The 12,656-nt window shown below is 45.5% G+C and overlaps 1 protein-coding gene and 1 long non-coding RNA gene across 2 annotated transcripts in view; one reads left to right on the top strand and one right to left on the bottom strand.

Moving 5' to 3' along the window:
* The window catches only part of LOC148851725 (uncharacterized), a 28,567-nt gene that overhangs the window by 8,758 nt on the left and 7,153 nt on the right, over window positions 1-12,656 (top strand). The gene's annotated exons all lie outside the window — the stretch shown is intronic.
* LOC148851726 (uncharacterized) lies at window positions 1,713-5,661 on the bottom strand. Its single transcript, XM_088943960.1, has one exon. The coding sequence runs from the start codon at window positions 5,659-5,661 to the stop codon at window positions 1,930-1,932; it is 3,732 nt and encodes a 1,243-aa protein (XP_088800086.1). The 3' UTR covers window positions 1,713-1,929.

Genomic DNA, 12,656 nt, shown 5'->3' with positions numbered 1-12,656 from the left:
AAGGTGGCAAATGAATTTGATCTAATTTGGATTTGGGTATGGATCCAAACCTTAATCTTGTGAGCATTCTATGTTTTATTTATTTTTATTTTTTATTGCGAAGAACTACAAAATTCTATGTAGGGTAAGGAAGCAAGAGAGAGTAGGCTGATGTGAACAACCTCATTTTAGAATACAACAATAGATTCAATTCACTTATATATTTTAATGTCTGATTTGATTAAAATATTAGTGAATTTATATATAATTAGAATAAACTTACTAATACAGGTGTAAAGTGGGCCATGCCGCCCTTCTTGATGAAAATTTTGGGCGTCAGTCTAGCACGACCCATGGCCTAGGCCCATGGGCCAAACCTTAGCCTAAGTCGGGTCATAGACCAGGCCAAAGCTATTTTTTCCTATTTATTTAAAAAAATTAAAAAAAAACTTAAAATTTTAATTTTATATGACATTTGATGTATACAATTGCTTATATATACAATAATTCAATAGATTAGTATAATAAAATTCAAAATAATTGTTTATTTTACTAATATATTATATACTATATATTATTATATAATATATAATATATATAAATATATAAAAATTATGTATACATATAAAATATATATAAATAGTATATATGGGCAGTGCTGGGCTGTGCCGACATGTGAGTCTCGGGCGGCACGACCCGCTTGGTCGTGTTGTGCCATGCCAACCCGTGGACTTCAAACCCCAGGCCCAACACGGCATGGACCATTATGCCGGGACTGACATGGCCTATGGGCTGTCATGCCATGCCGTGCCGGGCCAATCCAAGGTCGTGACGCAGCCCAACCTGATTTATACATCTACTTACTAAACTAAAATTAAAAATACATACTATAAGTTTGAAAATTTAGGTTTATCCAAATACCAAATGCCACTTAATTCTAAAAATATTTAATTAAAAACGATATTTTGTATGCATGCATATACAATTAGATTGGATTAGATCCTAGTGGATTAAATCAAGTAATGTCCAAATCTAGTCTAATTAATTAATAGATAGATCATATTTTCAAACCTAATTATGACTAAATGGATAATTAGATCTAATTAACTTAAGTGAATTAGATTGAAATTGGGATTGGACTAAGCTAATTACATTTGTAGTCCTACCATTGTGTAACCCATTTGGTAAGCAAAAAAAAAAAAAGAAAAAAAAGGTCATGTAATCGGCTCGGATGCGATGAGGCCTATACTCTTAATCATTCTTCTTTGTTTCAAGTTTATACATTGCGCTAATTATTGAATATCAAATTATGTAGGGGGTATTGGATTTGTTGACTTTTGTCATAGCCCAACCTAAATTAATGTTCATCTAATGGGCCTAATATAGGAGCTCATGTACAATCTTATGACCCCTCAATAAAACACAAAGACTGGGTTCAATATTCAAACATTGTTTTTGTTTTCACTCACGGGGAGATGTTCCCAATGGAAGACCACAAGGTTGTGTGGACGGTGTGAGGACCGAATCTAGATTCACAAAATTCAAACACGCTTGTAGTTGCACTTAAATCAAGGCATCACATCAATGGAACTTTGATTCCAAGTGCTGGAGTGTTCGCATTTCGTAGTAGGGTGTCACATGTGAAACAGTTGTAGCAAAATTTTCTCATATTATGGAAAAAATGGTGGTCTACATATATAAAAACAAACAACCAATAGCTTCAATGTGCACAACCTCCAATCATAAAATTCCATTGTTGAGCATCAATCAATAAAACAAGTTCATTATACATTGATAATCCAACTTATACAAAAACTCGTCAATTTATGCATGAAGACTACAACTCAAATCATGGTAGTATGAAGCAAATGCATCACCACAACTTATTACAAATAACAATTACAAAATATAACGACCAAAGGGTTATTTGTATGGAATGAATACATTCACTTATGGGTTTAGGCCACTTCCACCACCATAACCAGACCCATATCCTGAGCCACCACCATAGCCAGAGCCACTACCAAAACCAGCACCACCACTTCCAGCTCCACCTCCACCTCCTCCACCACTTCCATATCCACTACCACTCCCAGAACCGTAACCTGAGCCAGAACCACTTCCGCTCCCAAACCCATATCCTGAGCCTCCACCACCTCCACCTCCACTTCCATAGCCACCACCAACTACTACCCCAGACTCAGAGCTAGAGCCGCTACCACTCCCTGAGCTATAACTAGAACCACTTCCATAGCTACGTCCACCAATAAATCCTCCAGTACCATACCCATTACCACTCCCAGAACCATAACCACTTCCACTACCAGATCCATATCCAGAGCCTCCACCACCTCCACCTCCACTTCCATAACCACCACCACCACCAATTACTCCAGAACCATAGCTAGAGCTACTACCACTCCCAAACCCATAACCAGAACCACTACCAAATCCAGATCCATATCCAAAGCCAACTCCACCTCCCCCACCACTTCCATAGCCATGTCCACCAATGAACCCTCCATAACTATACCCACCATCACTCCCAAAAGCATAACCATAGCCATCACCACTTCCACTACCAAATCCGTATCCTACACCGTCACCACCTCCAACTCCACTTCCATAACCACTACCAAATCCAGAGCCACTACCACTACCTGAACCTTGGCCAGAACCACTACCACTTCCACTTCCATAGCCACCACCAATAGCTACTCCAGATCCTTGCCCAGAACTACTACCACTCCTTGAACCATATCCAGAACCACTACCAGATCCAAACCCAGATCCTGAGCCACTTCCACTTCCATAGCCACTACCACTTCCTGAACCACTACCAGATCCATACCCAGATCCGGAGCCACGTCCACTTCCATAGCCACCACTAGAGCCGCTACCACTTCCTGGTCCATGGCCGGAACCACTACCAGATCCAGAGCTACTTCCACTTCCACTTCCATAACCACCACCAGAGTTGCTACCACTCCCTGAACCATGGCCGGAACCACTACCAAATCCGGAGCCACTTCCACTTCCATATCCACTACCAGAACTGCTACCACTCCCTGAACCATGGCCGGAACCGCTACCAGATCCATATCCAGATCCGGAGCCACTTCCACTTCCATGTCCACTACCAGAACCGCTACCACTCCCTGAACCATGGCCAGAACCACCACCAGATCCATATCCAGATCCGGAGCCACTTCCACCTCCATTTCCATAACCACCACCTACACCTACTCCAGAGCCACTACCACTCCCTGAACCATGGCCAGAACCGTTACCAGATCCAGAGCCGCTACCACTCCCTGAACCATGGCCTGAACCACTACCAGATCCAAAGCCACTTCCATAGCCATTACCAGAGCCGCTACCACTTCCTGAACCATGGCTGGAACCACCACCAGATCCATATCCAGATCCGGAGCCACTTCCACCTCCATTTCCATAACCACCACCTACACCTACTCCAGAGCCACTACCACTCCCTAAACCATTACCTGATCCATATCCAGATCCAGAGCCGCTACCGCTCCCTGAACCATGGCCCGTACCACTACCAGATCCAGAGCCACTTCCACTTCCACTTCCATAGCCACTACCAGAGCCGCTACCACTTCCTGAACCATGACCAGAACCATTATCAGATCCGGAGCCACTTCCATAACCACCACCTACACCTACTCCAGAGCCACTACCACTCCCTGAACCATGACCGGAGCCGCTACCAGATCCGGAGCCACTTCCACTTCCACTTCCATATCCACTGCCAGAACCGCTACCACTCCCTGAACCATGGCCGGAACCGCCACCAGATCCATATCCAGATCCGGAGCCACGTCCACTTCCACTTCCATAGCCACCACCATATCCACTACCACTCCCTGAACCAGAGCCACTTCCACTTCCACTTCCATAACCACCACCTACACCTACTCCAGAGCCACTACCACTCCCTGAACCATGGCCGGAACCATTACCAGATCCGGAGCCACGCCCACTTCCACTTCCATAGCCACCACCATATCCACTACCACTCCCTGAACCATGGCCAGAACCGCTACCAGATCCCAAGCCACTACTAGATCCACTACCACTTCCTGTACCATGGCCAGAACCACTACCAGATCCATATCCAGATCCAGAGCCACTTCCACTTCCATGACCACTACCCACACCTACTCCATAGCCACTACCACTCCCTGAACCTTGATTGGATCCGCTACCAGATCCATATCCAGACCCTGATCCACTTCCACTTCCATAGCCACCACCTGAGTTGCTACTGCTCCCTGAACCATGGCCGGAACCATTACCGGATCCTTGTCCAGATCCAGAGCCACTTCCATTTCCAGAACCGCCACCAGATGCGCTACCACTCCCTGTACCATGGCCAGAACCGTTACCAGATCCAGAGCCACTTCCATAACCACCACCCGCACCTCCTCCAGAGCCACTACCACTCCCTGAACCATGGCCGGAACCATTACCGGATCCTTGTCCAGATCCAGAGCCACTTCCATTTGCAGAACCGCCACCAGATGCGCTACCACTCCCTGTACCATGGCCAGAACCGCTACCAGATCCAGAGCCACTTCCATAACCACCACCCGCACCTCCTCCAGAGCCACTACCACTCCCAGAACCATGACCAGAACCACTTCCACTTCCATAACCCCCACCCGCACCTACTCCAGAGCCACTACCACTCCCTGACCCATGACCAGAACCACTTCCACTTCCATAACCACCACCTACAGCTACTCCAGAGCCATTTCCAGTCCCTGAACCATGACCTGAACCACTTCCAGATCCTGAGCCACTTCCACCTCCACTTCCATTACCACCACCTATAGTAACTCCAGATCCATGTCCTGCGCCATTACCACTTCCTGAACCCTGGCCAGAGCCAGTACCAGATCCGGAGCCACTTCCATAACCCCCACCCACTACCACTCCAGATCCATGTCCATAGCCACTACCACTCCCAAAACCATGGCCAAAACCACTACCGGATCCAAAGCCACTTCCACCTCCACTAGCCCCACTTCCACTTCCCCCTGTAGCTACTCCTGATCCATAGCCAGAGCCACTACCACTCCCTGAACCATAGCTAGATCCACTGTTAGATCCGGATCCATATCCGAAACCACCTCCACCTCCACCTCCCCCACCACTCCCATATCCATGTCCACTTGTAGCTCCTCCAACCCCATATCCACTACCACTCCCAGAACCAAAGCCAGATCCATAACCACTACCACTCCCAGATCCGTATCCTAAGCCACCACCTCCACCGCCTCCACTTCCATAACCAACACCTACACCTTTACCAAATCCATAGCCAGATCCACCACCACTCCCAAAACCAGAACCAGAACCACTCCCAGATCCGGATCCATATCCGGAACCACCTCCACCTCCACCACCCCCACCCCCACCCCCACCACTTCCATATCCTCCCCCTTGTGACCCACCATAACCAGATCCAACTCCTGAACCATATCCAGAGCCATAGCCTGAACCATAGCCCGACCCACCCCCACCTCCACTTCCACCTCCACCCCCACCCCCGCCTCCTTCCCCTAACTTATTGTAAAACACAACTCTTGCATAAGAGAGCTCGGAAACAAGTAAGAATAAGAATGCAACGGCTACCACTCTAGATGTAGCCATATAGTATTTAGATAGAAAGGAACTTCGTTAACCGAATGAAATGCAATGTAGTAAGACTTGCGATGCATGAAGCGTTTGTAATGATCTGGGTATTTATAGTGAATGCACTTCAAAGGGAATATCTCAAGAGCATCCAACTCTACCACGTGAGCTGGGGAAAATTTTCTATCCCTAAGTTATTGTTGCCTATAGGGTCAATAAAACTCTAGAATAAAGATCATGTGAACAAAGTCAAATTTATTTGTCAATTACCACCAGAATCGCCACTTCCCCCGTTAGTCCCCTTGTACTCATCTAGGCCTCTCACGGAGATTTGGATTCATCTAGCAACCATATAAAAATAAAAAATGGAGTCCCGATCGAGGATCTGAGTTACTCATCGATGAATAGAATGTGTTAAGCTACGTTACTTTAATTTCAATTTGCAAGTTCACAGAGCATGTTTATTGTTTAATGGTAGTCGATCATCTTCTCAGGGAATAGAATGCCAACGGTTTTGTCTCCTCTACGTCTCAGTCTCTACACTGATTGTAACTTGGTGGTGCAGCGATGCTCGTCACCATGCACGTAGCTTAAGTTTTGTTGCGTTGGCTTCCTTGTTTGGCACTCCAAAAGCCGAATGACACTTCTCCCAATTCGGTCATTTGGCTTCTGCGCGTTTCTTGCTATGGTAGGCTGCTTCCACATTGATCATTGACGCTAACCTCTTCTCCCATTCAAATCATGCACTGAATGGGTGTTTTAAGTTGTAGCTATAAATTCATAAAATATAAGCTATAATGTCGTTGCATGGAAAGCTTGTGAACGAAGAGTTTGAGCTAGGAGTTTAGAACTCAAATCTCAACTTGAGAGTTTTTCTATATTCGATCGATGGATTGAATTCTAATCAATCTCAATTATATAGGGTAATTGACCAGATATGAACTTATCTGTACACAATTTTATAATCACGCGCGCGCGGGTTTATGATGCAGAACTCTAGTAAATGATTTCATATTTGTGAGCAGCGGTGGCATTACTTCATAAGGGGAAGTCTAACTTGACAAGAGAAATCCTTTAAGCTTGTTGCATGTGTATTTAAGTAGCCTAATAGGAGTCTAGGGATGGATGATTGTTGAAGTTTGAAAAATAACTGAGACATTAGGACTCTAATAAATATTTTCATTTTTGTGAGCAGCGGTGGCATTGCTTCAGAAGGGGAAGTCTAACTTGGCAAGAAATTATTTGATGAGGGCGGATTTGGCCCTCCAGTGAAATTATGACACCTGACACCTCATGCCAATTAAGTACAGCCTCTTGATAAATAGACAGTTCGAGCTAGTTACAGGCAGATCGGCATAGCTCGTCACTGGAAATTTGCCACAGGCAGCTCGCCGCTTACAAGCAGCCCGACATAGCTTGTCATTGGCAGCTTGCCACAGGCAATTTGCCACTTACAGGCAGCTTGGCATAGATCGTCACAAGTAGCTCACCACCTACAGGTAGCTTGCCACTTACAGGCAGCTCGGCATAGCTCGCCACACTCGCCATAGGAAGCTTGCCACTTACAGGTAGCACAGCATAGCTCGTCACAGGCAGCTTGCCACTTATAGTCAGCTCGGCATAGCACGTCACAGGCATCTTGCCATAGGAAGCTCGACATAGTTCGCCACAGGCAGATCGACATAGCTCGCCACAGGCAGCTTGCCACTTACAGGGTAGCTCGATACAAGGTAGCTCACGGAAGAGCAGCTCGGCGTATCACAAGAAGATCTCTTGTCTGGCGACTGTACTTGCCAAATCTGGAGACCTGTGCCCACGTCTCTCGCCAGTCGGCGTCGTGGCTGTCAGCCTTGAGAGGTGTCACTTTTCTGGCAGCACCATACTTTGCAACGGTTACCTGCGCCCACCAGCTCAGCCCTGGCAGGTAACGACTGCGATAGAGAATCAGAGGCGAGTTGTACCTGACCTGTCAGGACACCACTAGTTCTTTGATTTCTCTAATATCATCTTCAAGCTCTCTACAATCAGAGTGCTAACTTAAGCATTGGAGAGTCCTCGCCGGGTGAACACCCCTAGGTCTTCTGATTCAGTTCTCGCAGGTTCCTCAGCTTCGGTCGTCTACAAAGAGGAGCGGATCACCTCATGCAGAGGGCAGTCGGATTGCACTACACCAGGGAGCTCCACCACCCTCTGAGTCATAGGCCACCTGGGAGTAGGTCAAATGACGAGCTCATCAAGGTAGCTCACCACTAGGGAGCTCGCCACCAAGTAGCTCTCCCCCAGAAAGTTTGCCACCAGGGAGCTCCACCATCCTCTGAGTCATAGGTCACCTGAGAGTAGGTCAAATGACGAGGTACTTAGCAAAAAAAATTGATACATCACGAAAAAATTGGTACATGACCAGGAACTGTTACATCAATTGGCACCGTCTGTGGGATCACGTTACAAAAAGCTAAGTTCTGATCCTACAAAAGCTAAGTTCTCATCCTACAAAAAGCTAAGTCTTCTTCTCCCAAAAAGCTAAGTCCTCCCTCTTTAGAAACCGAAGCTCTCGTTTTATAGATTTCGTTTTTTATGAACTCAAAGATTATGCAGGGAGCTAATAGACTAAGTAGCTATACCAACTTTACTTTCAATTGATATAAAACCTCACTAGTCCTTTTCACAAGGTCCCCTCTACAAAGATGAGTTCTTCGTGGTTTCTGCGGGAATTGGCAGCCAACAGGCTACATAGGCGCCCTTATTGGTCGAGCCTTCCAAGTCTCTCATGTGAGCTGGTGACCTAAAGTTAGTAGTGCTGCCCCCAAAGGTCGAGCTCCTAGTAGCTTCTTGTAGGAGTGGGTGGCCGGAATTATGAGGCTGATGCAGTGCAATCACAAGTAGCTTGGCACCCGGTCAGCCCAACACCTCACAGGTAGCTCGGCACTTGGTCAGCTCGGCACCTCACAGGCAGCTTGACACCTAGTCAGCTCGACACCTCACAGGCAGCTCGGCACCTGGACAACCCAACACCTCACAGGTAGCTTGGCACCTCATAGGTAGCTCGGCACCCGGTCAGCTCGACACGTCACAGGTAGCTCGGCACCTAGTCAACTCGGCATCTCACAGGCAACTCGACACTCGAACAACCCGACACCTCACAGGTAGCTCAACACGTGGTCAGCTCGGCACCTCACAGGCAGCTCGACACCCGGTCAGCCCGACACCTCACAGGTAGCTCGACACCTCATAGGCAACTCGGCACTCGGACAACCCGATACCTCACAGGTAGCTCGACACCTCACAGGCAGAGTCCTCGGCACCGCATAAGTCCCAGTTGCCTCTTCGGCATGGGCAAAGTCAAGAAGAGTGGACTACGAGTCACTCCCAAAGCCTACGGGCCACATTACTACATAAGTCCCAGTCACCTCTTCGGCATGGTTAAAGTCAAGAAGAGTGGACTACGAGTCACTCCCAAAGCCTACGGGCCACATTACTGCTTAAGACCCAGTCGCCTTTTCGGCATGGGCAAAGTAAAAAAGAGTGGACTACGAGTCACTCCCAAAGCCTATGGGCCACATTACTACTAAAAACCTAGTCGCTTCTTCAACATGGACAAAATCAGCAAAAGTGAACTATAAGTTGCCCTCAGAGCCTAAGGGCTATAGTACTGAACTAGTAGAGACCTCCTCAGGCAGCTCTCCACAGGTAGCTCACCACAGGCAGCTCGCCACTTACAGGCGACTCCCAGAGCCTAAGAAATTGGATCAGGACTTACTAGCTCGTCGACATATAGACCACAAGGAGAAATCTACTCCCTTCGTCGAGTTACTCTCAGTTCAGGAGTGGGGGGCAAATGATGAGGGCGGATTTGGCCCACTAGTGAAATTATGACATATGGCACCTCATGCCAAATAAGTGCAGCCTCTTGACAACTAGACAACTCGAGCTAGCTACAGGCAGCTCGACATAGCTCGTTACAAGTAGCTTGCCACTTACAGGTAGCTCGGCATAGCTAGTCACAGGCAGCTTGCCCCTTATAGGTAGCTCGGCATAGCTCGTCACAGGAAGTTTGCCACAAGAAGCTCGCCATTTATAGGCATCTTGGCATAGCTCGTCACAGGTAGCTTGCCACTTGCAGGCAGCTCGGCATAGCTCGTCACAGGCAACTTGCCACAGGCAGCTCGCCACCTACAGACAGCTTGGCATAGCTCACCACAGGTAGTTTGCCACTTACAGGGTAGCTCGATACAAGGTAGCTCGTGAAAGAGCAACTCGGCGTATCATAGGAATATCTCCTATCTAACAACCGTACCTGCCAAATCTGGAGACCTGTAACCACATCTCATGCTAGGTGGCATCGTGCCTATCAGCCTTGAGAGGTGTCACTTGTCTGTCAGGGCCGTACTCTACAACGATGACCTGTGCCCACCAGCTCAGCCTTGGCAGGTAATGATTGCGACAGAGAATTAGAGGCGGTTGTACCTGACCTGTCAGGACACCGATATATAAGGTCTCCGACCCCCAAAGAAAGGGGGGAGGAAAAATAGAGGTAACCCCTGCTCTCTAGCTCTTTCATTTCTCTAATATCATCTTCAAGCTCTCTACAATCAAAGTGCTAACTTAAGCATCAGAGAGTCCCCACTGGGTGAACACCCCCGGGTCCTCTGATTCAGTTCTCGTAGGTTCCTCAGCTCCTGCCGTCTACAAAGAGGAGCGGATCATCTCATGCAGAGGGCAGTCGGGTTGCACTACACTAGGGAGCTCCACCACCCTCTGAGTCACAAGCCACCTGGGAGCAGGTCAAATGGCTGAGCTCATCAAGGTAGGTCACCACCAGGGAGCTCGCTCCCAAGTAGCTCTCCCCCAGGCAGTTTGCCACCAGGGAGCTCCACTATCATCTAAGTCACAGGTCAACTGGGAGCAGATCAAATGACGAGGTACTTAGCAAAAAAAATTAATAAATCACGAAAAAATTGGTATGTGAGCGGAGACAATTACATCATTTGTGTCCCTTAAGCTCTTGAGCTGATGAAAAACCCAGAAAATCGTTAATCTATGTTTGATAAAAAATCCCAGAGTCAAAAATAGGTTTAGATGAGGCATCAGCTAAAAAAAATTAACTTTCTAATAAAGCTATCTTAAGTAGCTTGTTAGAAGCAGCTCAGTCAACGCAATTGAATCAACAGAGAAGCCCTCCCCTGCGGTAATGTGGCAACTCGTCTTCGTTCATGTGGATAATAATTTTTTTACCATCATGACTTACAAAGTCAATGAAGCACAAAATAGGAAACAAGGGAATTGTCCATAGACAAAGAAAACAACAGCCCCACAGCACTATACGAGATTCACCAGCGACGACATCGTTACTTCCGCTTCACCAAACTGCCATGTTATAAAATCTTAAGTTTGTTTCTCAGAATCGATCCAGAAGTTGAAAATGCGTCGAACCTACTCTGTACTCTGTATTAAATGCCGGGAGATTTCCCTCATTTTCTGTACCATTCTTTTGTTGATTACGAATTGAATCACGGAAACTCTATAGAAAAAAAAGTGGGAAACAATGTGCCTATGGATTTTTACAAAAGGAACTAATGGATTACTTTAATATTTCATGATTTGCTTGCTTCGGTAGTTGGGTTTACTCACTGTGTTGGCTTTCTCGTCGTCTGAAACTTGAAAAATACAGACGACAATCGACCATAACTCCCCAAATTTACTCTTTTACCTGCTGTTCTCCTATACTGAGACTAAGAAAGTTGTTTTTTGAAAAGCATGGATTTGGAAAACAACTACGTATAGGAGTTGTTTTATGATATATCTGGATATGCTTCAAACAAGTCTTACAATGGGCTACGTAAGCCATTCAAGAGTTAATACATCTAGGTACAATTATACAGATTACTGGCCTGTCTCTCTCTTCATTGAGTTAGTAGTCCACTGTACATCCCTTGTTTGTGGCAGATTTGAAGTGGGTAGGGGAGATATATTACTGAGTTATTATATAGAATAGTAGATAGCATGTGCCATTTGTTAGGTTACTAACAATATTAGAAAGAGTAAAAGCGCAATTTCAGTTTTTTTGGTAGTCAAGCTTCTTAGAGTTGAAGGTATCTATATTATAATAGAGAGGGGAGAATGTGAGACGATGGGTCCTATTACCTCAGTGCTTGAAGCCTTGAATATATAGACCTTTCTTATCTCCTCTCAGACATGTGATCTATTTAGTTTTTCAAATTAAAAAATGCAAAAAAGACCACAGATGAATTCACTCTTAATTCTCTCTACATCCTTCCAGCAGACTCCCTCCCTGATAGATTAAGACAAAATTAATCCTTCTTAACTCTCTAAAACGCCATTACGTAATGTTGGTCTCGGCTATCTGGTGTCTTTGGTCACTTGGTTATATTATTGTTCATATTCTTTGATCAAATTCTTTTAAATTCCATGCATCATTATAAGAAATTTTATTGTACTAGAGTCGATGAGAACCTACCATTCAATTGGTAAAATCCCTCTCTCTCTCTAATCTCAAGTTCTTTTTGTAATATTACTATTCTAATTAAATCTTAAATTCAAAATATAGATATTAACTATTGAGGCCACACTTTTTTGAAATCCACTACTTATAGTTACATCACTTGTTAGAGTCATAATCTCAGAGAAAAAGTGGAAAACTTGTTACAGGTAGAGGGATCTCACTAAGTCATAATTCTTCATGGGTAACCAAAAAAAGAAGAAAAAAGAATTAAATCTATTTTGAATGTCAATAAAAAAAAAGTCCTTCTCTACAACCAAAATTCTTGTTTACTCTTCCTCCCCTTGCATTTGTTTCAATTGGATTGCTGGGCAACCGAACATATTGACTATTTTGATCTAGTGAGGGAAAGTTAATTAAGGAGAGACTACTGATTGGGAACATATTGACTACTCTTGATCTAGTAAGGGAAAGTTAATTAAAGAGAGACAACTGATTAGGAACATATTGACTACTCTTGATCTTGTAAGGGAAAGTTAATTAAGGAGAGACTACT

The sequence above is a fragment of the Nelumbo lutea genome, chromosome 5 (genome assembly GCF_056320005.1).
Source record: "Nelumbo lutea isolate HS-2025 chromosome 5, American lotus-T2T, whole genome shotgun sequence".
In the NCBI taxonomy this organism is placed as follows: domain Eukaryota; kingdom Viridiplantae; phylum Streptophyta; class Magnoliopsida; order Proteales; family Nelumbonaceae; genus Nelumbo; species Nelumbo lutea.
Note: the sequence above shows the minus strand (reverse complement) of the source record. Positions and strands in the feature narration are given on the sequence as shown.